The sequence below is a fragment of the Venustampulla echinocandica genome (assembly GCF_003357145.1).
Source record: "Venustampulla echinocandica strain BP 5553 chromosome Unknown scaffold_0, whole genome shotgun sequence".
Lineage (NCBI taxonomy): Eukaryota > Fungi > Ascomycota > Leotiomycetes > Helotiales > Pleuroascaceae > Venustampulla > Venustampulla echinocandica.
Window position 1 is genome coordinate 7,733,933 of NW_022474205.1, and position 27,669 is coordinate 7,761,601.

Consider the following 27,669-nt stretch of genomic DNA (forward strand, 5'->3'; position numbering starts at 1 on the left):
CGCAGCGGCGGAGCCACAACACTCCATTGTTGCTATTGTAAACGTCTCTGTTGAGTCTGCTCAGTGCCCGCTCGTGCGATTCGATCCCTGTTATGTCCCGAATTATGGCTTCCGCCCGCATCGCCCGCCACTATGCTAACTACAGTGTCTCGATAGGCGGGATACGACCTTGTCCTCACCTCAGCTCTCACCTCACAATTATTCCTGCAGCCTTGGCCCGAAAATTGGCCTCCATCGCGAATCACGATGGTCGCTGGGAGAAACACGACCCCATATCCTCTCGCCCATTCCGACGGGGGGGAGTTCCGTAGGGCAGAGCGGGACTGGAGTCTGGAATCTGGCAACTGGATGTCTATCAGTGATTCAGTGGCGACGTAGAGTGCGGACGAGCCCCGTCCTGAGTCCTCGGCGATCAGAGAGTGGACGTGGACGTCCGCAACATTAATCCTCGCATTCCACGTTCTCCTGGCAAGCCACATTCCTGCAAAGCATCAACATCCGATCGTCAGTCGCCCTTATCCGAATGCCGGTGCGATTTGCACGATTTGCGGCATTCTTCCCAGACTACTAGGTGCGATATCATCATCGTGCCTCGCACTTGATATCTGTGTTACCCACCGTGGACGAGATAGATTCCGTTTCCGCGTTGACGGTGTTCACACAACGCCGGATGATATTTGCCTCCTGACAACATGAATTATGAATCCTACCGAGGGGTGCTACGTATAGATACATACAGCACGTATCACGGCTTCAGCAGTAACCCCCCTCCCCCTCCCCGTCTCGCGATGATCATGCCCGAACAAACTCGACGTCGCACAAACAGCGCCCCGAGGGATGAGGCGTTCCTGCTCACCCGGATCTTGGTCCTTCAAATCTCCTTTCTCGTCGAATAAACTCTACTCGAGTATACGCATCTCATTGTTATTAATCTATTAATCTGAGCTGACGCCGGCCCGGAAAGGTACAGGAACATGAGATCAGATGAACCGAAACCCGACAATGCCCCAGCGATTTGATGTTTACTCCGTAACATAGGGTGAAATGGGGCCAGGGTACGCCGTTTCGGATGCTGGCTCGTGGGCCCCGTCGGTTGTCCGCGATAGCATATAAAAGAACATTATTGCACTTCTTTCCCGGGTTTGATGTAGAATCGCGAGCGAGCGACGTAAAACTTTATTTCGCCCCTTGCGGTGGAGGGATGAACGACGTATCCCGAATTAGCGACGCGTTTCATAACGACGACTTTCAATGCTTCAACAATTATTAATGGCATCCCTGGCAAGGCAAACTTTGACTTTGAACTGTCACCTCCGGCCAAGCACGATTTGCACGGGGCCAAGGATTCGACATGCTCGTTCTGTGCATCCTAGAATGAGAATGCCCTCGCTGTGGATAGCCACCACGACTTTATGGAAGTCATTCTCGGCCGAGTCACTAGGCGAATCAGCGTCAAACGCTGCGGAGGTGCCACGGCTGCTTCCAGCTAGCGGGTTCAAAACCATCGAGGCTAATCAACAAGTTGAGGAGGGGGAGTTGCCCGATTACCGAGTTGATCGATTCTATCCAGTTCGACTGGGCGAGGTTTTCCAAGACCGCTACCAAGTAATTGCAAAGCTCGGTTTTGGCTCTTCCTCAACTATATGGCTGGCTCGGGATCTGAAGCAAGTGTGCGCGAGTTGTCGGCATCTTGATATTCAGCTAACTTTTGCAGAGATCATCAGTATGTCGCACTGAAGGTGTATGTGCATACCTCATTGGTCCACCGTGAACTTCCATGTTACCAGCATATGGCCCGCCATATGGCGGATAGTTTACATCAAGGTCGAGGTAATATCCGGAGATTTATAGAGTCCTTTGAAGTCACCGGTCCAGATGGCAAGCATATCATCCTCGTCTTTGAGGCTGCCCAAATGAGCTTGCGTGACATGAAGGTGGTGTTCCGGCCAAATGGGTTTGACGAAGACAGACTTCGTGAGGGGCGCTATCATTGAGCTTCTAAAGGCTTTGGATTTTCTACATACCCATGGAGAGGTTGTCCATACCGGTATCGCCCCTTTAGCTACAAGCTTCTCTGTCTAGTCCATGATTTGCTCCGCCGCTGATGTATTGCAGATGTACACCATGGCAACATGCTCCTGGGAATTTATGATAGCAACCTGTTGAGAAAGCTCGAGAAAATGGAATTCACATCTCCGGTGCCTCGCAAGCCAGTTTCATCTACTCGGACCATCTATCTTTCCCGTCTGATGCTGCCCAAGGGAGGTCCAATGTTGCTATCTGACTTTGGAGAGGCCAGGATCGGACCAGGACCACACGGTGGCGACATAATGCCTTTGGAGTACCGGGCTCCTGAAACATTGCTTTATGTAGGATGGAGCTATCCCGTCGATATTTGGAGTGTTGGGCTCACCGTAAGTCCCAGTCTGGTTATTGTATTTGTATAGTCGGTCTTGTTGCTCAGGAGAGTTAACCGCTCTGAGAATAGGCCTGGGACCTTTTAAATCCGAAGAGACTCTTCACAGCGCGTGACGATGATGGCGATCTTTATGATGCTGCGCACCTTGCCCAGCTCATTGCGGCGTTGGGGCCGCCTCCCCCTGAATTTCTAGCCAAGAATCCAGAGAGGAGAGCTGACTTTTGGGACGAGCAAGGTATGTTGACTACCCGGACAGAGCAGATATGTAGACAGGCGATCCGCAACAATCTATTGCTCTCCATTATCTCTACTAATCACTGTTGACAGAGGGGAGTGGCTGGGCCTTGCACCCATCCCGGACCACAGGACAATGGAGGCTCTTGAGACCCAACTAGAGGATAAGTCGGGCTTCCTCCAATTCATGCGAAGAGCTCTGACCTGGTTGCCTGAGAAGAGAGCAACGGCCAAGGAGCTTTTGCAAGACCCTTGGCTAACGGGCGAGAAAGCTTATTAGAATTACATGTAGTGTTGCCGGCCACCCTTGTAGAAATATAGAGCAGGTTGAGAATAATCGCATCTCTATCACAAGCTTCGCCCCCTTTTGCAAGCGAGTAATGATAGCTAGTACTACAAGTCTCGCAGTTTGTTATTGCTATTCGCACTCGCGTTTTGGTTAGAGCTGTCTGTATAAATTCGAATATAAAACTTCAATCAAGGGTGTGGTGTGGCTTCTAAATTTGCAACCCCCCCCCCCTCTCAGAGGACCACCAACAAACCAACAACGCTCCGGGGCCGCCAGCATTCCCCTCTCGAGGACCTGTGACCTTCTCCCCCTTCTCCATCTTCAATATTTCCCATCATTCATACCTAGCAAATACAAGTGTGCAACCCAGCACCGTTGTCCCCTCTCCTACTACAAACTTGCGGGAGGACAAGCTCCAAATTCGAGGCAAATATGTTTTGGTAAGCTTTATTCCAGGCTGATGCTAGCCAGCCGCATGGTGACCTATGCTAACTCAAATGGCGAAATGGAACCACCAGCGCGAGAGTCCATGAAACGAATGAATCCCCAGCTGTGGACTCTAGGCACTAGCTTGATATGCGCCAAAGTTGGCGCTCATAATGCGCATCCACGAAACAGCATCGTTTCTTGGCAGGACGACAACAGCACATTTCATCTCCTCCCTAGAGACGACTCACTTCTTATGAACTTGAGCCAGGGTGATTCAGCAACCGATCGGATCCAGGAATGTGGCACCGGAGGCACCGTCTGGAGTATTGGAAACGAAGTCATCTCCAAAGTGAAAGGATGGAGTGAAGAGCGGCAACTTGAAGCCTCGACTATTGAGTTCGTCCGCGATAATTTCCCCTCTGTACCATTGCCCGAGGTTCTATACTCGTGGATCGACCGATCCATTAACCGCACATTCTTGATCATAAAGCGAGTCCATGCCCGAACGTTGAATGCAGCGTGGCCGAGCCTCTCTACTGACCAGTGCCAGAGCATTGCCAACAAGATGGCCGAGCACTGCGCCACTCTTGCTGGAAAGACGTCCTCGAGACACGAGTCTGCCTCTGGATACGGGGTTTTTGAGTACTGGCTCATGGGGCGCCCTCCCGTCTCCAACCCGACTTGGTTGCCGATGACTCTCGGGCCCTTATCAGGTCCTGAATTGAAAGAATACATGTCCAATATCTCGGATGAACGGGTTCCCTACTTTGACAATGATCTCCCATTCTACCATTGTGATCTTGGCCCTACCAATATCCTCATTTCCGATGATGGGGACAGCGTGGCTGCCATTATTGACTGGGAGGCTGCCGCTTATTTCCCTGGTTTTTGGGTTGCAACGAAGCCCGCTACCAATTGGGCCTACCGACTGAGTGAGCCCACCGTCGACCCTCAAGAATAGAACGGATGGAGCTCGCTATTTTCGAAGGCTCTTGTGGTCAACGGATTCAGGTGTCAGGATATAGCGTTCACGAAGTGGAGCAATGCAAAGACAGGACCAGCTTGAGCGAGGGCCGAGAGTTTAGAGGGGGCTGATGACCAGCGAAAGTGATGGAATCACTAGATTAGATAGATCTGGAAATAAAAGCTGGGATACAGTTATAAACTCATAATAACCGCTAATACAACCTCTTTCGCCATGTCAACTTTGGCTTGTATAATTTCCTGCCTAGTTTAGAGTGGACTTCTAATCTTTATATATACCTCGAAATAAATTACATCATTATCACTATCACAAGCTTCGCCTAACTTCGCAAGAGAGTAACAAGCGCTAAATTAAAATATTACTAACTCTACGACGTCAATTATTGGGAACTTTTCCACACCGCCAGAAATTCAAATTAGTCGAGATGAATTCTATATGTTTCTAGTAAAACTCAGGATAAGTGAGAGAGGCTTTGATAACTAGTATCATAGGTTGCGCAGCTTGTTACTGTTATTCGCACGTATGTTTTGGTTATAGAGGCAATCGTTTAGTTTGACTTCGATTTAGGCTGACCCCTGAAAAGGGTTCCCTCTCGGCTGATGCTTACGGTAGTGGCCTGGCTTCGATCGGCGTATCATTTCTTTGTTTCGTCCTCTTCCTAAATTGTCCATTTCCCTGCTAGGATGTCTATCTGCTAGGCGTTATTGTAAGTGTTGGGTGCGGAAACGAACCCCCGCCAACCTCACCATACCTTTAGGTACTCATCATAACAAAATCCCCATCACTCTCCAGCTCCTCTCCTCCTCACAATATGAATACCCACCCTCACAGTTCCAACTCGCAAACCCCACGAAAAATCCGGGGAAAACCAAACCAAACCAAATTTAAGCTCTTTATCCATCAAGCCATCTCGGCAACCTGCTCCGAAGGTGGTGCTTAAAATAATATATTACCTTTTTAGCGGGGTAAATTTGGGCTGCACGGCATATACCCGGGGCGGCGGCCGGTACGGATGAGATGAACATAGGCAGGGATGTAATACAACATTCCGTTCCTGAAATGGAGAATGTGGGGATGAAGGTGGTATATTGATTGATACATGACGCCTCCAGTAATTTATTGAGATATTTGTTCCACTTCTGGAGGAGGGGGGTGGGTGTGCGAGTGTACTAGATGAAGGGAGGGTGCTGAGGAAATTGGATACGGTGGAGAGGTTTAAAGGGGGTCCGTTAGGGGGTGGATTGCCGGAGTTTTTGAGATTGATGGGGAAGGTGCTTATGAGTAGACTAGTAGATAGTGCCATGATGGTTAGTGGTGGAGGACGGGATCCCTGAAGGGAGAAGATGCACCCCTTAATACTTAAATACCACGTTTATCTTCCTAGGGATGGATCACGCGCATGTTTCGAAGGCAATCCCTTGATATCAACTACGAACTTTTGGCATTATTAACTCACACAATTATTACTAATAAAACCACTCTGCTCAAACTTCCAAACAGAGTTATATTTCGGTTTAGGTTTTGGTTTAGATATAATAATATAATAAACCTTTCTATAAGCTGTAATACCTATCGTTTTACTCTCACTTTTTTTTAAAAAAAAATAGCTGTACATCAGTGTTTCATATTGGACAAGTCCTTGCTTTGCCCTTGAAAGAGATAAACTAAATTTTAATATCGTATTAGTAGGCTTATACGATATCAAGTATTGGAAATGTAAAAGGAAATGCACTTGCTAAGTTAATCGGCGGGGAGATGAGATGAATAATCGAGGGGTTGTTGTGACTTCTACTTTACATGTTTGTCATCGGCTTCATCCTTAATTTAAACCTATTGTTAAAGTCTAAATACATACTGTATAATTCCAAGTTCAATGTTAAATGGCAAACTCTCCGACTTCGATAGCTTAGGTGCCTGTAGACGAGCCCGTCCTGCAGCTGATTCATATGGAATAGCACTCCCGCTACGGCATTTGCATGATGGGAGTCTCCCAACAATCTTATCGGTTCTCCCTTGGCTAACTTTGTTACCTCTAGCTTAACATATGCCGCTCATAAAAATACTTCCCAAATCTCAAAGGTTTACGAAACTATGATCCATGATGCGATCATCAAGATATTTCTCTCGTCGCTCCCCGAAGGATGCTAATAGGCGCTACACTTCTTGTTGAAAAAACTGGAATGTTATTTTAAATCAAAGAGATAGTTTAAAATCAAGTGAAATATTATAGGGCTATTTAGATATCTGGTGTCAATTTTTTTTTGGAATACGCTGTCAAAGGCCAGTGGAACTGTCAAATCAGCTTCAAATATTGGCTATATTTGCCGCCGCGTCCCTCTGATACCGCTCCCCTTTCCAGGTCAGTTAATCCGGCGACCACGCTCAACAACGTCTGGTGGCGTAGGGGTAATAGTAACCGAGCTGATGGAGCGAAGAAAATCATTGAAGCTGCGTCTTGTTGTTAGGACTTTCCGACTGTCTTGGGCATCACGAAGAAAATGGCTTCTACTAGATATGATAGATGAACCGGCCATTAGAAGCTCTGAGGCGCGGCCCCAACACTTGATCTCATGAGCAAGGGTAGGATTGTTAACAAAGCGGGAGGGCCCGTGTGAAGAGATCATGAGCGTCATGAGAGCCATTTAAGAGAGTGTTCGCGAGTCCTATACGCTGACGGCCGCGCGATAAAGCTCGGGGTCGAAAAGCGGGAGGGACGGAGCTGGCTGAGACAGAGGGGAGGCGAAATTGAAGCGTAGACTTTAAGGAAGCTGAGACTGGTCACCACCTGTCGGGGCTTGATTAGTAGACTGAACAGGAAGTTGATCCTCGGATAGCTGATATACTGGGGACCAGACGGTTGAGGGTCGTCTAAATATTGGGGTACCGTGGGATTCTTCTTCCTCTTGGGGACCTTAGAGGTGGAACTGCCCCTCTTGGCTTTTGGCACATAGCGTTCATCACGAATCTGTTATGTTAGTGATATCGAGTTAGGTCCCAGGTTCGGTACTCCAGGTTCCAGCGAGGAGTTCGAGGAAAGGGAGGCGCCAGATGACGACCAGAGCGTTATCTTATCCGCCGACTTCGAATCGAATGATGTGGACATCGTTGGAAGATTTGGAGGGATATCATATTATAGATGTGGGATATGTACATCGGGCGGTAGTATATTTGATTGTTTCGAGGTAGACGGCAACCGCAGCGCCAACCCTCTTAATCGCAGGCTCAGAGATAACTGTTTCCACGAGGCATATAGTAAATGTTTTCCTTTGCTTTGGATTCTTCGATATCAACCCGAAGATCGTTGGCAACTTCGGCAATGGTGTCAGTGATCAGGTCACCGTTCTCAGTAGTGTGCCTACATAGCAAAGAGCAGCTGTTGCAAGAATCTGATCAACCTTAACCCCGATCCGTGCAATTTTCTTTGGCCCTCCTACTTGGGGACTAGAATGGTAAATATGAGCATGAACAGGGTCTGCTACAGCCGAAACTGTTGCCCATCGTCTGATCACGGTATCGGATTTCACAGGGCGTTTAGTCTTTTGGGATGGTGATTGATAATAGTTATAAACTGACGGGGTTTAGCGGAGTATTAAGGTCGAAATAGATAGCGGGGGAAGAACGCAAGGAAAATACATGTGGTTTCGGGGCTTTGAGTGACTCAGGAGCCGGAGGAGAACAGCATAAAACATTCATCTCTGGGCAGAGTTAGCTGTTTAGCCTTTCACTTCTCTGTGAATTACATTGTCAAATGATAGTCACCTCTTCATTATTGAGTTTTTATTATTAGTTTCTGCAATGTTATTTGTTCCTTTGCAAACTTCCCATTTGTCTCAATTCGTCGTAGACATTATCATCCATGAATAATCATCCATCCATCCATCCACTCATTTAGCCAGCTGGAGCAACCCATGACGCCTTTTACTGGGTCTTGAACAACAGGATCGCGCAGTGACCGAGGTAAAAGTAGATGAAGTGCTTCGTCTCGTGGGTAACAAATGAGCCGAAGTTACGGCCGACAATGCAGTGCCAGGTTGGGCCTTTGCGCTCATCGAACTGGCGAAGCAGATCAGTATATCGCTAGAGAGGACTAGGAGCTTCGTTTAGGACATACGGTCTTCTTGATATACTGTGCGATGTCCTAGTGCGGGGCAGGTTAGCTATGTTTGCAAAAAGAAGGGGGCCGGCGATCAGCAGAGCCGGCGCAATGCAGTCTTAGGTCGGATATCAGCTTACCTTCTCAATTGTAAACTTGGACATGCCCTCTTGTGCTGTAGATGAAGTTAGTTGCTATTCTGCGGCTGGGCAGAGGTTTGAAGGCCATCTTCCATCACGTACCGACATCGATTGCCTCCTGCTGCATATCGTCCGTCTATTCACAGTGTTAGGCGCGTTCCAGTCACTGAATCCGCCTTTGCAGAATGGCGCGTTGTGTATAGATCGACAGGAGACTCACCATGTCCGCCGATTTGATCTGGGCTGGAAAGACAGCGTATTAGCATGATTGAAAGCAGGCGCGAACATGACATCAGGGGCTGTTCAGCTTTGGGAACATACCTTCCAGCTTCTCCTTGCCCTGGGTGCTTCCCTTTTCCGACGCCATACTGTCTATATCAGCTTCGTTCTCGTTGTCGCTGTCTCTGTAATAGAGATCAAAGGTCTGGCTTGAGGACTGTCCGGACCCCCTGTATCTGTAGATAGCACTGTTGCGTAATTGGGCAGCTCGATAACACAGCGAAACAGGATGCTTTCCGAGGAGGTTGAGATTGCGGCAGATCGCTCGTACGCGTGGGATACTGGCAGCAGCAGAAGAGATCGGAGCAGAGCTTGTTTGGGGCTGATTTGTATATTGAGTCGCAAATTCGCAGTACTGGGCGAGAATGTGAATGGAGGTACTGCTACCAGTCTTGGGCGCTGTGGCGGCCACCATACTGGGCGCGGTTTCAAGTGCTGCTGGCCCAATGGTGCGAGCTCTAGTGGGCCACAGCAGAGAGGCCGTGGGACAGGTTGGACACGCGAGAGTCGGCGAGTCGGGGGACCGGGATAACTTCGGGACGGGCGACGGGGAAAAGACAACCACGCGAGAAGTTTTATTTTCTGCGCGCTACTCTTTTCGAAGTCAATAACAAACACCAGGAGAGAAACAAGAGAGAGGCCCTCTACCAGCACAACGAAGAGTACAGATACAGATACAGACACAGATACAGACACAGGCACAGACGCAATGTGTTGATGTGCTATCATATACATCACCTCTTACTCAGTGGTCCCCCTTCTCCCCTGGCCGCCACCATGGCTTCTTCACGCGTCTTTATCAAGAATCTCCCTCCGACTCTGTCCGAGGATGACTTCAAGAAACATTTCAGCGTCACATCCGCCATCACCGATGCGAAGTTGATCCCCCATCGGAGGATTGGCTACATCGGATACAAGACTCCAGATGATGCTGCCAAGGCAGTAAAATACTTCAATCGCTCATTCATACGCATGTCGAAGATTGCGGTAGAGATTGCTCGACCGGTATGTAATTGCCAGGCCGCCCCCCCCTCGCCGCCCCGCGGCGGAACTCTGCTTACTGTTCTGTTGATAGATTTCGGATTCGAATCTGCCGTTGTCGAGAAAGGCCCAACGCGAACAGGAGAGGGAAAATGCCCAAGCTAATCGGCGGGAGCAAGTGGCTGCTTCCAAGAGGGAGGAGATCAATGCTGCAACCAAGAGGAAGCGAAGCGATGTCGATGAGGCAGACCCTAAGTTGAAGGAGTTCCTTGAGGTCATGCAGCCGGCGTCCAAAATAAAGAAATTTGTGGCGGATGAGGCTGATGACGGCCTCGAGCAACCGCCCACGAAGATCCAGGCGGTCGAACTCCCTGAAGCCGAAAGCGACGATGATTATGAATCGGTGCCTAAGAAAACTCGGAAACCCAGCCCCCCAAGAACCAGTGCTCCAGCCGCATCGCTTCCTGTCGACGTCGCATCGGACATCAGTGCGCGTCCGGCGCCAGCCCTGCAAGAGCCTGCCATCGACACCCTAGTCCAGATGGTGGAACCCACGCTAGGCACGCAGACGACAGCAATTGCTACAGACGACGATTGGCTCCGTAGCCGAACAAACAGGCTCTTGGATTTGGTGGATCCAGACGACGTCGTTGCAAAAACTACAGACAATGTGGATATTGTTGCCGCCCCTCCTGTGGTTGAACCACTTGCAGACGAGGCTGCTCTCACAAATGATACACCTGCCCAGGATGATGCCATGTTTGAGGGAGAGGAGATAGAAAAGGTGGACCCGGTTGTTGCAGAAATCTCAAAGCACGGGCGTCTCTTTGCCAGGAATCTATCATATTCCGCTACCGAAGAAGACCTCCGAACTCATTTCCAACCGTATGGGTCACTAGAAGAGGTATGCATGCCTCTATCTTTCATATTTTCATATTTCTTCCTTGCCTCGTGATGAATATCCAGATAGGGACAGCTTATGCTTAAAGCACATGATGTGAACTGGACGATTAATTTTAGTAGATGCTTCGTGTTTTCTGAAGGCAAACAAAGTTGTTTATTTTATGGGAATTCTATATTTATGTTTCTCAATGCTAATCACCATTGCTAGGTCCATCTTGCGGTTGATGCTTCCGGTACAAGCAAAGGCTTTGCTTTAGTCCAATACAGCGATCCAGCCGCTGCCGCTGAGGCCTTCCACAACCTTGATGGTGAGCCGTTCCAAGGTAGATTGCTGCACATCTTGCCTGCTGCACCGAAACGAGAGAATAAATTGGATGAATTTGCCATTGCGAAATTGCCACTCAAGAAACAGAAGCAGATCAAGAAGAAGGCGGAAGCCTCTTCGACTACATTCAATTGGAACTCCTTGTATATGAATCAAGATGCTGTGAATTCCGCGATTGCTGATCGTCTTGGGGTCTCAAAGTCTGAGTTGCTGGATCCCACATCTGCAGACGCTGGAGTCAAACAGGCTATCGCAGAAACGTCCGTTATCCAAGAGACAAAGGCATATTTCAAAAACAACGGAGTGGACCTCGATGCCTTCAAAAGGCGAGAGCGGGGCGACACCTGCATTCTCGTTAAGAATTTCCCGTATGGAATGAAATTCGAGGAGGTTCGGAATATGTTCGAAGAGTTTGGACAGGTCCTGCGAGTATTGATGCCACCGACTGGTACGATCGCTGTTGTCGAGTTCGCGCAACCAACCCATGCGCGAGCGGCATTTGCCAGACTAGCGTACCGTCGTATAAAGGACTCCGTCTTGTTTCTAGAGAAGGCGCCCAAGGATCTATTTACGACTGAAAGCGGCACCACTGCCGTTGTTGCGTCATCAGACCACATGGGGGTGGAGCAAAAACTATCCGCGTCCGACCTTCTAGAGCGGGAAAGGGCTGAGGATACGGTTGATACTAGCACGTTATTCGTGCGGAATCTCAACTTTAGCACCACTAGTGCCCGATTGACGGAGGTTTTCAAGCCTCTTGACGGGTTCATGTCTGCTCGCGTCAACACCAAGACGGATGTGAAGAGGCCAGGCCAGGTCCTTAGTATGGGCTTCGGCTTCCTGGAGTTCAAAACAAAGAGTCAAGCCCAGGCTGCACTCAAGGCCATGGATGGCTACAACCTTGACGATCACAAGCTCTCGATCAAGGCATCGCACAAAGGGGCCGATGCGGCTGAGGATCGGAGAAAGGACGACAAAGCCAAAAAATTGGCCGGCAAGCGCACAAAGATCATCATCAAGAACTTGCCCTTTGAAGCTTCTAAAAAGGACATTCGGACACTTTTTGGAACTTATGGCCAGCTTCGCTCCGTGCGGGTGCCAAAGAAATTCGATCATTCCACACGCGGCTTCGCCTTTGCCGACTTTATCACGGCCCGCGAGGCCGAGAATGCACTAGAGGCACTGAAAGACACCCATCTTCTTGGCCGCCGCCTTGTTCTAGAATTCGCGGCGGCGGATTCCGTTGACGCCGAAGAGGAGATCGAGAAAATGCAGAAGAAGGTGGGCAGTCAAGTGAGCAAGGTTACTCTGCAACAGCTCACGGGCGCCGGCCGCAAGAAATTTAATATCGAAGGGCATGACGGGCAGGGCGATTGAAGGAGCTGGGCCCTTGTCATCGGGCGATATATTTTTTCGCCTCCCTTGATGTCAATTTTCTTGGCGGTGAGATGGTCCGCACTTGCACCCCTTGCCGCCACCACCAACAGCCCTCGATGCAAAATCCCTGGAACCGCACCTCCAACTTAGCCCCTTCGCTACAAAAAGGTTTGCCTGTGCAAACCTAAATGTGTCGAGGGGCATTATCGATACCCCGCTATCCCGCGCGGACTGTGCGGACTGTCGATAAGTTTTGGGCACTCGATCGGTTTAACTCTATGAGAGGAATGTCTGAACCCACATGATGTCTACATAGCACTCAATAATTGGAACAGTGAAACAATGAGATAGAAGTTTCTTGTCTCTTATGTTCATTCCTAAGGTTTGATTGTTATCTCATTTCCTCGCCCTCAGCATTCCCGTGCCTGTCGCCGTTGCTGCGTTGCTGCGGAGATCATCTCCGTGCTATACTACTGTGGCCAAAGTTAATTGCCACATGCTTGCACGAGATGAATGCATTCCTTTGATCTCGAACGCCAGGTGAGTGCAGCTTATTTTCCCTCCGCAAACGGGCGTCCTTGCATCGGCAGTTCAGAATCAACCACTCCCCTTGCTAGAAAGCTCCCTTTGTCTCGTCTCCCTGTAGCTGCAAGAAGTGTTCTAGGTATCATGGAAGTAAGTGCCCCTCAGTATTACCAACCGATACGGTGGATCTAATCTCGTTGAGCTCTCCCTGTGTACAAGGGAAGCTCCTTAGTCCCTCCTTCAGTAGCTCCTTGACGCAGTTTGATCCCCGGAGGGTTTACTATTATAAGCAGGAGATCGCTCCTCCATTCTCAGTCACATGTTGGCATTCTCTCTCTAAAGTCACTTGCATCCCCAAGTTCTCGCTGCCATTCCTTCAAGCATTTCTTACCACAATCCTTATTCTTCCCCACGGAACGGACATCCTTTGTGGGCAGCCTTACAAACCTACGAGTGCGTGAACTGTCCTGGTGACGCCATCAAGTTCTTAAAGCCAAGTGAAGCATTCTTAAGTATATTTACACGATCAATGGAACTCCGCAGGCACGTTGTGCCTTCAAGCTATCCATCCCATCAATTTCCACTCGACGACCCCAGTGGACATTTACGCGTAGGGGCCCGGCAGCCTCTAACGGATTCAGCTGGCAACTCACAACTCCATGCTCTTGCCTCGGCGGGGCTTTATCATGATAATAAGGAGCTTCAGTCTCGGGCAACCAGGCCCATGTATCCTACTCCAACAGTCCCATCATTACCTCCGCACCAGTCTGTAGGACAGACTTGGGAGCAACGACGACAGAGACAACGCAGACGAAGGTTGCAGAGGTTTACTCGGAACCCTATCGCCGATTCTCCGCAGTATCAGACATATCGAAAACGCCAACTGCGTGATCGGAATGGCGAGGACTCGAAGTGGCCAGAGGTTCTCGAGGCTGCATTTCTTGATGGTAATGACCGGAAAGCTTCCTAGCCTAGTATTCCTCGCGCTGACACCGAATAGCCTTAATTGAGATCCCACTCATGGGCAGGAGCAAATATTCCTACAAAGGAAAGCTCCATGGCCGCAATGAGCTGATTGTAGAATATTTATGGATCGCATACCTCCAGAGCCTTCCCCCTGGGCAGCATCCAGATCCTACCATGATGCGCAATCGGAAACAAGTCTCCAGCCACATCCAAGTCATCAAGGGCTTTCTCAAGGGCCACCCAGCTTGTAAGTTCAAACCACAACGTGGTATGAGTTTTGCTCACAATTTCCAGATCACAAGCTCTTCCCAGAGGCCAAGGACGGCAAAAAAGGTCTCGAGAATCAATCTTTCAAGAACGACCCATGTTTGAGAGCTATCTCGGAGGGCCGGTTGCCACATACACGGTATGATCGATTCAGAGAATACGCCGATGCCAATCAGGAAGTGGCAATGCATCGTTTGTCTATGAAGCCGACTCATTTCTGGCTCTTTATCACGTCCACGTCGATCCCTGCTGAATCCAATGGAAGGGATAGCAAGGAAGACCTCTATGCGGATGGGAATGTCGCACACCAATGTACCATTTTAAAGTCGCAGAGACCTAGCGATAGCCTCGAGTCAATTCCTAATTGGTGGCGTAGATTTCCACATCTTCAACGGCTTCATTCGGCAGGGGAGCTCCAATGTGACATCATCCACATGGATGTGTCTCTAAAGTTGATGTCCACCCATCCACCGGAAGGAGCAGAACTTGTTAGCCGCACTGAACTGTCGATACCTCGAGGCGAATTGGAGAGTTGTGTCTGGCAAATCGTCACCACTCTCACGAAACCGCCCGAACTCTGTCGAGATCCAGCCGTTGACCCACCAGTGGAATCCCAGGCATCGTGGATCCAAGTGTTGTCGGTCAATGAGGATGAGGCGCGCATCAAGATTCCATTTCCTGCGAACCCATGGGCTCACGCCTTCACAAATCTCGCAGATGTTCAATTAAAGCACCAAGAGAAGCGGGATTCCTTCCCGGGGGAAGGCTCTAGATCAGTGCGAGAATACGTCAAGCAAATATCAATGTACCAAGAAGTACAATCCGCATCGGGCCCCGGGATGCCCTTCGTGAGACGGGCAGTTATCATCTGGACGTTCCGCAAAGCAAGCTCTGGTGAGGGAAATGGTGGGACTTACTGGCGTTATCTCCATCCTTCACCCCCGAGACGGGCTATCATGTCCCCAGGTCCTCATCCCAGGCATCATATCTCTGCCACGATGAACGAGAATTTCAGTGCCTTCATGGAAGCACCCGTACAGCTACAAAGCCAGCCCCAGCACCAGTCGAATATGATGGATGACGCTTTTATCCACAACGCACACCCCCATACCGGTCTTGTCACGCCGCCGGACACGGCGGGCCTACAGTCTCCTTTTGGGACACAACAATTTAATTTTGGCGCCAGCCCCTTACATCAACAAGCTTTCGACATGCCTCCCGAGAACCTCAGTTTCTCATCCACAACTACGACTGAAAGTGATTCTACGTTAGTAGAGACCGGGCATTCTAACGCAGCCTCGAACCTCGACCACTTCTTAGCTACTACCGTCGTTAATCTTGGCGCTTATGAGGATCCCACCAACGCCGTCAACCACGGGTGGAATATACCTGTCACGGAGAGTTTCGATGCTGATCCGTCGTGGGCTGGTTACGGGCAGGTAGCAGATGTTCCACCACCGCACATCGGCGGTTGGGAAGTCAATGGGTCGGAGGCCAAGAATCACAGTTGGGTTGAGCCGCCTGCTCGCAAGAACTCTACTGAGTGGCACAATAGTGATGTCGCCGTGGGCCAGGAAAAGCATCATCTTGAGTGGATCAGTGAGGACCCTGCGGGGAATATGGAGGGACATGAGTGGACTGGCGGTGCTGCTAAAGAAGGTGCGAATCGGCATGATAGCAGCGGTACTTATGACCGAGCTGTCGAGCCTTGGATGGAACGTGGACACGGGCATGAGAATAACCGCGGGGGTCAACATCACGATGCTACAATTCATCACGAGCACGGGGAAGTGCAAGGCAAAGAGGACGAGAACACGCATTCCTGCTCCGAGCCCCCCGCCGATACCGGGTCTCCTCAACCCAATACTAATGGTAATAATAATATGAGTACGCCGGGGAAGCACACGGATGCAACATTCACTTCTAGCCCTCCTCGAGAGGGCGGTGATTTCGATTACGCAGGGATGGCGGAGCAACTTAAAGAGGGCGTTGGGCAGTCTTAAACGGCGGAGTCTGGAGAGAGCGAAATATTGGTATGATGATGCTGTAAATGTATGGGGCCTTGGGGTTTCTTTGAATGTACTATAGGACGAGGGTTATCGCTATATGGCCGGGTTATCTTCTACTTCGTAGTGGGGCTAGTTTATTGGATAATAATGATAATTTTTCTTTTAACTGGGATTAATGCCTGGGTTAGGTGAAACCACCTAGGTACTGTGGTACCTGTAAACACAATAGTATCTTCTTTAGGTGCTTGCATACCTAAGGGAGGCCGCGTAGCTCCCTGGAGGGAGAGTTTATGTGCCTGTTTCCACCAACAGAGCACCTACCCCCTCGCGTATCAGCCCCTTGAGGTGCATTCAAGCGAGGGAGCCATTATTACTTTGCAATAAGGGACAAAGGGACAAACACAGTCGGAGTATAGTATGTAGGGAGAAACGGGTGAAATCCAACATGGACCCCAGTATTTTTTAGCACGGCTTATCCGCGATTCAATATATATCACTGTGTTGTACGATTATGCAAGGTCCTGACGGAGGCTTACTGTACATACTCGTCCTTATCCTTATCCTTATCGCTTGGTCTCGACCACACCACTAAACCAACTAAGCCCAAGGGTGGCGCCTGATATTGTACGCGTGGCTGAGCCGATCAATTTTTTCGGGCTCTCTCAGCTCAGGGGTCAACAACACTCGACTCCTTCTGCTGTACCACCCCGTTTTTGAGCCTCAAGGACCTCGTCTCTTCATACCTTGTCACTATTTGAGCGAATATAGAACCAGTGTTTCTTTCACGGCTGCGCGATTTGATTCTTGTCTGCTTTCCTGCTCGCGTCGTCGGCTTGCTAGCACGGCACTGCACACCCACGTCCTGCCCTTAAAATCTCCTGACGACTGGGTCGCCACAGGAGCAATTGCGTTTTGTGTTTATTACCTGCCGTTCCCCGGAACCACTCAGCGAGCCTCACACCATGCCTCCCCGCAGATTCTCCTGCTAGCAATCTAATACCCGTCCCAAGCTGCGTCCTGTACAGGGTAATCTATCTGTGGTTAGGCCGTACCTCGGACATTCCGCCATATCATAAATAATCATCCAATTCATCTGTTAATATTTACCGTTTCGGGGTATTTGCCGGCCTTAATATGGCGTCCACAACCACCGCCATATCCACTATTGCGGCCAAACGCCCCGACGAAGCATACTTTACACCCCCGGACAATATTGTTCTAGAAGCCTTGTATCGAGATATCAATAATTCTGAGCTCAATGGCTCACCAAGTCCTGGGCCGGATGGATCCGAATTGGAGCTCCTGTCGAGCCTCAACGACCCCAAACACGCAAACTTCCAGCCTACCATCTTTTCTAGCTGGGACTACGACCTCCACGATTTCAAGACTCCTCGGAATTGGCGTGAACGTATTCTGCAGCAGTACGTGAAGTGGGCGAGGACGGTAGTACGGCACGAAACAGACGTCGTTTTCGTCTCACACCTGCTTCTATACTTCTCCACCGCCCTGCCAAGTGCGATATATCTCTTCTACGATTTCAATCTATGGCATGGGATCGCCCACGTTGTTTACATCGTATGGTGCTCTGGCGCTTTTACCCTCATGATGCACAATCACATCCATAATCGCGGCGTGCTCTCAAAATCCTACGGCCTCTTTGACTGGACCTTCCCGTACATCTTGGAGCCGCTCATGGGCCACACCTGGGATTCGTACTATTATCACCATGTTAAGGCTCACCATGTCGAGGGCAATGGGCCCGATGATCTCTCGAGTACTATCCGCTACCAGCGGGACTCGGTTCTTCATTTCCTGCACTACGAATTGAGATTCCTGCTTCTCTGCTGGTTCGACCTCCCTTGCTACTTTGTCCGCAAAGGCAAATACAACTTGGCGTGCCGTATGCTACTTACCGAGGGGTCTGCATACGCGATGATGTACTTGCTGGCGCGATGGAAATTCAAACCAACGTTATATGTCATCCTATTGCCATTTGTCGTTCTCCGGGTGGGTCTGATGATTGGGAACTGGGGCCAACATTGTCTCGTCGATGATGTATCACCAGATTCGGATTTCCGCTCTAGTATAACACTCATCGATGTCCCAGTAAGTCAAATATCCCCTCCCCCNCCCCCCCCTAAAATGCTTCATGTCAGCCGCTTACATGCCACAAAGTCAAACCGCTTCTGCTTCAACGATGGTTATCATACATCTCACCACCTTAACCCACTTCGTCACTGGAGAGACCACCCACACGCGTTCCTCGCAGCCAAGGAGCGCTATTCCAATGAAGGTGCGCTAGTATTCCAGAACATCGACTACCTGGAAATCACATATCGGGTGTTAACCAAGAACTACATGTATCTGGCATCCAAGCTCGTACCAATGGGTTCGCAAATTGGCATGAGCCAGCAGGAATTAGCCGATATGCTGAGGACAAAAACGAGGAAGTTAACGGAGGAGGAAATTGCTGTTAAGTTTTCAAAACATGCAGCAATGAAAAACCGATAGACGCTATGTCGAATCTCGCCATTGTTTTAGGGATGTTTGCAATGGACGCTAGACCAAGGGGTGCCTATAGTTGGAGTAGTGGTGTTGGTGCTCTGCTGTCTGTCTCCTTGTCATGAACAAACTAGATCCCTTGTCCTCGGCATACTGTTATACAAAGCATTGCGTGGCTCAGAAGAGGTATATTATAGGAGTATATTGTTAGAGACATAATAAGAATTTAATAATAATCCATCCCATGGGTCCTAATTGTTTCAATACCGACCTCGCTGCAGCGATGATCGCCCATATTGGCTTCAATACGAAGTATTCAAGGACAGTAATAATCCCAAATGTTACGGCCCTCGACGCCTTTCTAAGCCTGCAATTCCTTTTCCAAACTGGGCAACAACATTCTGCCAAACCGCCTCCTCCCTAAAGTCCGGATTGTCAAGACCCATATCCCTGGGCATCGGCTGGAAAACACAGTAAATGCAACTACTAACAGCCTGCCAATACCCTGCTGGAATATCTTCCAGATTAGCATTTTCTTTCACCCACCTTTCTGCGACGGCCAGATCCCTACTGGTATTCAGTTTCCCGTCTACAAGGTCGCTGGGCGGCCGCCGTGCTTCAATCGGCGTTGCGAACCAGAGCTCTAGAAGCATGATACCGAGGGATAGCACACTTAGGTTGGGGTGGATGGATCGAGGGAGAGGTTTGAGTTTGTGTCGCGAGGCGAAGGGTCACTGGAAAAGAAGCGCTGGGCTAGAAGCGGCCGTTCGATATCTACGGGTCGTGGCCGTGATCCTGGATTTATGGTTCAGTTGCTCGCGAGGAATAAGATGTCCCTCTTATTCCAGCGCTCGTTAACCCAGGGCGTGGTGTGGAGTTGGAGTAGTGAGTGAAGATGCCAAGTTTACAGCCAGAGTGAGGCGCTCGAGTTTAACGAGGGTCATGGCATCGATATGGTCCCTAGGCCCCGGAGGATGAGCAGCCTTTTGGAGGAGGAGGAGGTCGAGGGTCAGAACTTTTGGTGAAAAGTATCTGTGCCATTCTAGGGCGACATATGGCCCTTTTCAGCTTATCCTCTACATCTATGATGAAGCCGAAACATGACTGCGCGGTTGGTTGCAGTATCGCGATCTCGCATATAGTTGTCACATCTTGTGGTGTTGTGGAATCGATATCGTCGGAGATACTGGTGTAGACTTATTGCTGTGTATCGAGGCAACCGCGCTTGGAGACTTGATGCTGGGATTCGGAGTGTGAAGTCTTGGGAAGAGGTACTCGAGTACATGTACTTCGTAAACTACCTGGTCATCGTGGCGTTCGGTTCTAGATGCGCCCATCGCACAGCAGCCTTTCGCTTGGGGTTGGATTCTCTTTCGCTGCGCACATGTTATTATTATTAACATGTGGATGATTGGCAACCGAAGCTACCTTACTCCGTACTGATGACGTGTATCGCTGCACAATCACGAAAGATTGAGCATACACATCCCTTTTGCGATGATGCGGATTTCTATTTGTTGCTACGAGCATTCATCGATGTTCCCATTGTTAGAACTCGGTTCACGCGAATAATAGATTAGAATGCATGGCGGGTTTAGCAAGTTTCTTGATTATTTTGCCGTCGCTCTAATCGAAGCAACGTATCGTTGGGGGGAGGGGGGAAGGGGGGGGAGGGCATTCACACCGCCAATACTTTTGAAGAACATTGTGAAGGCATCTTGCGTGTTCACTCACGTGGAGCGGAGTGTCCCTTGGACGCTTCTGCCATGATTCCACGATTAATACTATCTCTTGACTGCTTCGCCAAAATCTGGAGAGGGTATTATCACAAGCCTGGATCTCCTCGAGCAGCCGAGTGCGCCTTTTTTTTCTCGTATCAGCTGAACCTTATCCTCCTTGCAAAATCTTCCTTGGACCATCCCTTTTGAAAAGAACTCGTCGTAAAGAGCATGGACTCTGGAGATATCCTTGCCCGACGTGCATTTGTTGGTTTTTCGTCCACCTTGTAACTGCGGACCTTGAACAAAATGCACGGATGTTCTGACAGGACCAAAGAGAGATGGGGTGGTACAGACGAGATGGGGTAGTACAGACGAGATGAATGGTAATATCCAAGCAAGGAGATAAGGCAAACAGTGCAGGGAGCCTAGGATAGCACGGGAATGAATTGGTGACAGAAACCAGGCCGGCAGAACAATAGGTAAAAACAAGGGAATCTATCTATATAATGAGGAAACCTGAGCCAGTCGAGCTGACCGATAAAAATGTACTGGAAACTAACCATCGGGTTTACCTTGGATAGTCAACTTCTCAAGCGCAGAAACAATTGCGTCTAAATTGGCCATGGAGGACTCGTCTCCGTGGAAAAAGTGTATCTCGAAGCTGCTCCTCCTGCAGATCCTCATCATCGTCCCCTCGGCTGCTAAGGCCACCGTCGCCATCGAGCAGCGCTTGTTCCTGAGATTGCGAGAGTGGCAGCTTCCCAAATAAGGCGATCAGGCGGTATCGAAAATGTGTCTTCTGACCGTTCCGAGCCAAATCAAATTCCGGTACTTGCAAAGGTGTGGTTGAAACACAGGTATTATTGGGTCGAGACTATCGAAGGAGTGATCGGCGGCAGAGATGAACAGAGGGAGAACAGCTAATAAGATGAGGCCCGCTGCCTCAAGGCCTGAGATGATCGTCACTCGGATATGGTGACGGCGGTACATTTAACTATGGATGTCATTTCTGTGACCGACTCTTTTTCGAAGAATGATGATCAGAAGCCATGCAGGCCAGCTGCCCAGGCTGCCCAGCCTTTGGAATTTGGCGGGCTGAACCTGGATGCGGATTAGCCATGACACATGACGGTTCATCCCCGTGGAATCAGCTAAGCCTCTACAATGCGCTAGGTTATTAAGATTATTATAAGCCAAAGCAGGTAGCGGTAAGTAGATAATAGTCAAAGCATAGATTGGGACGATCAATCTAATTACAAGAGCTTTAGCCCTAGGGCCGGTTGTAGAGGACGTGCTTATACTAAGCGTACTTGCAGTATCTTTAACACCAATCTATCATGATATCGCACGTACATGTATTTCCAACACCAACCCTCCCCGATCTGTAGTTAGGCTTGAGTATCTATGTCCATGTCTAAATTAGGTACATGTACCTATGTTGGAGTCCCAGCGGAGGCCTTACTAACTTCCATGACACGGACAGGCCTATTTTTAGGTGCCTCGGTAGCAGAATCACGTACGGAGGAAAGACGGAAGTTTTTGGCGCGGAATCGCAACGCCACCGCCACCAGTCGGTGTCGGGAAAAGAAGAAGAAGAAGGAGGGAATGCTTCGATTCGATGTGAAGGAAATGTGGAAATTTGGTCGCGTGGCAAGGCGTGGGAAAAGATTTAAGGTTAGGGCCCGGGCGTTGGAAGTCTGGCGAATTGAATTATTATTCCGTCCTCCGCTCTCTGTCCTCGTGTCGTCTGTCGTCTGTCGTCCTCTGTCCCTCTGTCCTCTTGTCTGTTGTCCTGCCTCGAATACCGCTACGGGGACCTCGGTATAAAAGAGGGGGGACGATGGGAGGAGAGGAGAGGAGAGGAGCGGAGCGGAGCGGCTCGTCGGTCTGGACACGCTGGACACGCTCCTGTTGGTGGCATGTGGCTCGTGCATCCCGACTTTCTGACACTGGCTAGTTGCTGGCTACTGGCAACTAGCAAACGGTTCGGCATCGGTGTTATTATGTACTTTTGTTTATATTTCTTACGGAACATTTCCCGTGCGTTCGCGCAGATCTTGATCTTGAACTTGAACTTAAACAATAGAACATACCAATACTCCAGTCTTGGTCGCTATGGTACTCGAGGGATGGTGCCATCCCAGCAACCCCAATTTGATTTCCAGCCTGTTCGTCTGGTCTGGTGATGGTGGTGGTGGTGGTGGTGGTGGTGCCATAAGGCATAATGGGGTCCGGGTCGAGGTCGAGGTCGAGGTCGGGGTCAAAGAGTAAGTAAGTAAGTTACATGAAGATGTACGGTATCTCTCTCCGCCCAGGGGGTATTTCGGGCACCCCGGCCACCCAAAAAAGATCTGCAAAAACCGCCTCCTGGGACGGGAAACATGACTCTCAAGGTCCCCGCTACCGCACTACCGTCCCGGAAATGCGGGGGGGACACGTTTTTCCCAAACCTGCCAGGTCTCCCCCTGGAGAGTGTGGTCCCCGTCGTGAGCGTCCTGGTGGTGGGTGTGAGCAACAGCTTTCGACACACGGAGGAATCTCTTGAGGATACGGGGTTCCTCCTGGTTGCTAAGCGTCTCGAAGGGCTTTGTTACAGTATCACCACGAGTACATGTGCTCCGTATCAGCGTGTTAATAATTTATTCAGTGGGTTTAGGGGTTTGCGGGCGGGGCGAAACTACGAGCCGGAATTCTCGAACCAACACCCAAACACCCAAACATCCAACATCCAACATCCAACATCCAGCAATCCAGCATCCAGCAATCCAGCATCCAGCATCCAACCCCCCCCCGACTTTCAGATCAGACGGAATAATGCTTCCAAATCTCGCTCACCAATCCCCCCCTAAATCGGTACGACGTGGGCAGCAAGCCATTAAGGGCCGGGGTGCTGCTGATAAGTACCGGCACGGTAGCAGTTGTGGGAAACACCTCCGCCAAGCCTGCTGCAGAGATCGGCGGGCGCCAGGGGCGTTGGCTAATCAGCGTTCTAGATGCCGTGGCCGTGGATTATTTCCCGCCCAACCTCGGAAGCTTTGTGGAGATGCTGCTGCTGCTGCTGTAGATTGATTCTGGAAGTGTCTCGCCGTGCATGGAGATAACCTGGGTGCTGGATACGTAATAATAGCCAGCAGCCGCGCTACGGAGGGAACCCGCCCATACAGAGCAAAGCATACTCCGTACCAACACCACTAGCATGGGCCCGCCCGAAGCTGCGGCTTCACTCTCCTTCATCAAAGTTAGTTGCACAAAGGCGTTGAAATCCCCGAGCCGAGTAAAGTGTGGTCCCCGTGCTGGAGCGGCCGCTTTTGCTTCTGGGCTATACCTCCGTGCCACTTATACGCCAGGGGCCAAACAATGGACGACGGAGTGGAAAACAAAGTCGTCACTAGCGCAGGGGGCGAGGAAGATGCCGCTGCATTGGGGATCTCCGGAATAGTGTCTCATGGGATGGGGAGGCCAGGAGGCAAGGTCGGCAGATAACGACGACCGGGATGGGCTGAAAAACTTAGTTATATCTCATGCAGCTCACTATCAAAAATCGAGCCACCGTCTCCTGGTTCCCTTCCGCAGCGCGAGTATCGAAGCCGGTCAGCCAAAACTTTCGCTTTACTCATCATGACCGTGACTATCGCGGGTCGAGGACCGGAACTGCTTGGAACAGTGGGTTTGTTCATCGCGTTGAGCACCATAGCAATAGGTCTACGATGCTACTGTAGGGTTCTTATTGTCAAAGGCTTTGGGCTCGACGATTGGTCTGCGGTCGCCGCTTGGGTACAGTACCCTCTTCGATTCTACGTCTGATGTGCCGAAAATGTTAACGAGACTCACCAGGCGCTTTTCATGGTCTACAGTACGTTTGCGCTCTCCGGGGTACATCACGGAACTGGCCAGCATGCCGATGATATTCCACGGGGGGAGCTCCCCCAGGGGTTGAAGGTAAGGAAATGTTCACGGGCAAGAGGAGCTCTGAGCTAATCATCAACGTCCAGTGGTGGTGGGCATGTGAACCCGTCTACATCTTGACCTGTATGGCGCTCAAATTCAGCATCGGCATCTTCCTCCTTCGAATCGCCGTGGCGAGGACCCACAAAGTCATCATCTGGGCGGTCATAATCGTCACGGAAGTCTACTCGGCTTTCTTCTTCTTCCTCTTTATCCTGCAGTGTCGTCCGTCGTCCTACTTCTGGACCCAGTATACCGGCGGAAAGGGAACCTGCATCAACCCGAAGGTCATAGTCGACAGCTTCTATGCCTACTCGGCCATCTCCTGCGCGGCGGACTGGACCCTCGGCATTATCCCCGTATTTATGGTCTGGAACCTGCAGATGAACATCCGCACCAAACTCTCCGTTGCCGCAATTCTTGCCGTTGGTGCCATGTGAGTATAATCCTGCCGCTTCTCCTCCCCCATCCCCTCTGGGTAATTTAAAGGACGATGGCTGAACCACCCTCAGTGCCTCGAGCGCAACGATCATTCGCATTCCATACATCCGTGGCATGGCCGACATAAACGACTTCCTCTACTCCACCATGGACGTGGCGATTTGGTCAACCGTCGAAGTAGGTATTGGCATTACCGCCTCCGGCGCCGCGACCCTCCGGCCCCTCTTCAACGCCTACTTCTCTAGCACCATTGGTGGCTCGGGCAGTGGGACAACCCCGAGCGCCTCGAACCGCCAGCCGCAATTCAACGGGCGGGCGTCGAGATATCTCCGCAGTAAAGACACCGAGACTTTTGTGTTAAGGAGTGATATCGGGAAAACGGGTGGCGTCACGACAGTGATTGAGGGGGATGCGGATCTGGAGAGAGTACAGACAAGTGGGGATTCACATGACGGGAACCAAAGAGGTTGGAATGATAGTGAGAGTAAATTAAGGGACGCGAGTAGTGATCTGGAAGATCGGAGCTGGCCCAGGGGGATTGTAAAGACTACAGGGACGATACAGGTTACGAATTAGATTATGTATAAACGATTCTACACCTTCTCTACTTTTAATGGGAAAATAGTTGGCTATTTAAAAGTATATATTAATAAGCTACTACTAATAGCCTGAGTTTATTATTAACTAGCTTATAATAGTCGGTTGTACTATCTATAATAAGGGATTAGTTACCTGTTTATCAAGTTAATGTTGTTAGTATTATATAATCTTTTCTAGTAAAAGAAACAAAAAGCTATTTAAAGAGAGAAAAGAAACGATGTTTATATATGAACTATTTTTAATAACTTACTTATTAATAATTATTATTATAAAGGTTATATAAAGTAATTAACTATAAATATACCTAAATAATAAATATTACTAGTTCGCTAGATATTTCTCTATATGAACGGCGTGTTATATCCAGATCCCTTTCTCCCCACCATCGAACGCGAACCTAGCAAAAATAAATACGCCCCCGCCGATAAACATCATAAGTCCAGCGAATATCTTCAGATATAAATAATTTCCACTCCCAGAAGCGCCAAGCAACGCCCCAACAATCGGCTGGCCCATCAGGATTGCAGGAGATAGCACGATATATATTGCGCCCATATATGCACCTAGCTTATCGATATTAGAACAGACCTGCGCAGCCAATGTAGGGATCGCGGATACGAGCGCAGATGAAAAGCCATAGAGGCCTGCGAATGCCATCCGACTGGGGTCACTTTTGGCAGGAATCCAGAGCACGAAAACTAGGAGCGTAGACAGATAAGTAAAAGCGATGGTGACGTTGAAAATCCCAAACCGGTCGCCTGCCCATCCCGGCACGATGCGACCTATGGTACTATGTGGCAGGTTAGCTCGTGTCTCCAGAAGTTTCCCGGAAATACTGGGGAGATGGACGAACGTTGCTGCGCAAAATATTACGAGTAGGCTATTTGCCCGCGATGAAGACATGCCGGCATCCATTGCTTCGATTGGTATGAAGTTGTCTGGCAAGAGAACACCAAGGAAGAAGAAGAAACATCCCACTGCAACTAGGAGAACAGGCTTCTCCTTTAGAGGACGCACAAGGTCCAACGCCTGAAATTTCACCGACTTGTGTGCAAGTCTCGACTTAACGGTCGTGATTGATATGGAGAGGAGGAATAGGTACACGAATGCAGCCGCTCGCATCGTCCACGCGAAACCAATCTTATCGAAAAGGGCTGGGATTGCGGCCCTATTCATCATTAGAAATACCCGGCAAGGGGGACGAATATCAAACCCACGTCCCTACAATCCCGCCCACTGAACTCCCTGACGATGCAATTCCCATTGCCAATCCTCTCCGACGAAGCCACCCAGTCCCCACCGCATTGCTACAAGCCCAGTATACTGCACTGGCGCCGACAGCGCTGCAAACCCCTTGTGCGAGGAGGATTTGATAGTACTCCTTCGAGAGAGAAACCATCATCAACCCGAACACATGGAAGGCCGCTCCCCCAACCAACAAGGCTCTCGCGCCATAGTTGTCAAATATATGTCCAAACACTGGGGCGCAAGCAAATAATGCAAAGGACTCAGTCGACAGAATCCAGGCGATAGAACTAGGGGAGCGGTGGTGTAGTTTGTGTGTCTGGTAATAGGCTTGGAAAACGCCCATGCAGGCAACCCAACCAAAGGAGACGAAATTGCTACACCAAGCACCGAGGACGACAGACCACGCTTCGAGACCACCATCTGGAAATTCATCCGCCGGGATAACTGTCATCAGTGCTTCAAGCTGAGGCCCGGTATCTGCCAGGATATTGCTAGATGGCTGCTCACCAGGACCATTTTTAATTTGTCCTTTTTTGCCATTGAAACAAGACGCGGTGTTGTTATAGGACATTGGTGATATAATGTGAGAAAATGGATTGGTTGGTAAGTGGAATCCGTCCCGCACACTTTTCGAACTGGTATCAGCGAAAGTGAAAATTCATCTTACTTTCACTTTCAACCGCCCCTTCCAATTTGCCGTGTTAAGCTTTCGTGCTCCTACAAAACTACAAACGCAAAGGCTTGTAGAATGGGGCACTTCGGTAATGTATTGAAATATCACCTCGATATTTCTCCCGCCTGCCAAAGGTGGGCTCTGAAAGACACAAACTACATGTGGAAAAGAGGCTACTGCCGCCCTTGGTTCCGCCGATCTCAATGTGGCACGAAGTAGTATTCAAGTTTAGGATATTTCCTATCCCGAGTTAGCATTATGTTGCAGGCAAGGTCCTGTACTATGAAATCTTATCGGAAACCTGCATCCTCGCATCAT

At 49.8% G+C, this 27,669-nt stretch overlaps 8 protein-coding genes across 8 annotated transcripts; 6 read left to right on the forward strand and 2 right to left on the reverse strand.

The window, feature by feature from the left end:
• Positions 1–1,380: 1,380 nt before the first annotated feature.
• Positions 1,381–2,933, forward strand: BP5553_02438 (uncharacterized protein; the record flags this gene model as incomplete). The annotated part of the gene is made up of 5 exons (XM_032011061.1): positions 1,381–1,670; positions 1,715–1,974; positions 2,116–2,414; positions 2,489–2,654; positions 2,749–2,933. The coding sequence occupies 5 exons, from the start codon at positions 1,381–1,383 to the stop codon at positions 2,931–2,933; spliced, it is 1,200 nt and encodes a 399-aa protein (XP_031875115.1).
• Positions 2,934–3,447: 514 nt separating this feature from the next.
• Positions 3,448–4,332, forward strand: BP5553_02439 (Protein kinase-like (PK-like); the record flags this gene model as incomplete). Its single annotated transcript, XM_032011062.1, has 1 exon — positions 3,448–4,332. The coding sequence occupies one exon, from the start codon at positions 3,448–3,450 to the stop codon at positions 4,330–4,332; it is 885 nt and encodes a 294-aa protein (XP_031875116.1).
• Positions 4,333–8,274: 3,942 nt separating this feature from the next.
• Positions 8,275–9,283, reverse strand: BP5553_02440 (uncharacterized protein; the record flags this gene model as incomplete). The annotated part of the gene is made up of 6 exons (XM_032011063.1): positions 8,275–8,409; positions 8,468–8,494; positions 8,590–8,624; positions 8,692–8,725; positions 8,810–8,832; positions 8,911–9,283. 6 exons carry the CDS (start codon positions 9,281–9,283, stop codon positions 8,275–8,277), a joined length of 627 nt encoding a protein of 208 aa, XP_031875117.1.
• Positions 9,284–9,645: 362 nt separating this feature from the next.
• On the forward strand, positions 9,646–12,454 carry BP5553_02441 (RNA-binding, RBD; the record flags this gene model as incomplete). Its single annotated transcript, XM_032011064.1, has 3 exons — positions 9,646–9,873; positions 9,944–10,753; positions 10,961–12,454. 3 exons carry the CDS (start codon positions 9,646–9,648, stop codon positions 12,452–12,454), a joined length of 2,532 nt encoding a protein of 843 aa, XP_031875118.1.
• Positions 12,455–13,508: 1,054 nt separating this feature from the next.
• BP5553_02442 (uncharacterized protein) lies at positions 13,509–16,215 on the forward strand (the record flags this gene model as incomplete). Its single annotated transcript, XM_032011065.1, has 3 exons — positions 13,509–13,926; positions 13,980–14,192; positions 14,240–16,215. The coding sequence occupies 3 exons, from the start codon at positions 13,509–13,511 to the stop codon at positions 16,213–16,215; spliced, it is 2,607 nt and encodes an 868-aa protein (XP_031875119.1).
• Positions 16,216–17,355: 1,140 nt separating this feature from the next.
• On the forward strand, positions 17,356–18,732 carry BP5553_02443 (Uncharacterized protein; the record flags this gene model as incomplete). The annotated part of the gene is made up of 2 exons (XM_032011066.1): positions 17,356–18,327; positions 18,397–18,732. 2 exons carry the CDS (start codon positions 17,356–17,358, stop codon positions 18,730–18,732), a joined length of 1,308 nt encoding a protein of 435 aa, XP_031875120.1.
• Positions 18,733–24,062: 5,330 nt separating this feature from the next.
• BP5553_02444 (Uncharacterized protein) lies at positions 24,063–25,406 on the forward strand (the record flags this gene model as incomplete). Its single annotated transcript, XM_032011067.1, has 4 exons — positions 24,063–24,218; positions 24,279–24,383; positions 24,437–24,825; positions 24,902–25,406. 4 exons carry the CDS (start codon positions 24,063–24,065, stop codon positions 25,404–25,406), a joined length of 1,155 nt encoding a protein of 384 aa, XP_031875121.1.
• Positions 25,407–25,787: 381 nt separating this feature from the next.
• Positions 25,788–27,249, reverse strand: BP5553_02445 (uncharacterized protein; the record flags this gene model as incomplete). Its single annotated transcript, XM_032011068.1, has 3 exons — positions 25,788–26,220; positions 26,284–26,598; positions 26,648–27,249. 3 exons carry the CDS (start codon positions 27,247–27,249, stop codon positions 25,788–25,790), a joined length of 1,350 nt encoding a protein of 449 aa, XP_031875122.1.
• Between the last annotated feature and the right edge of the window lie 420 nt (positions 27,250–27,669).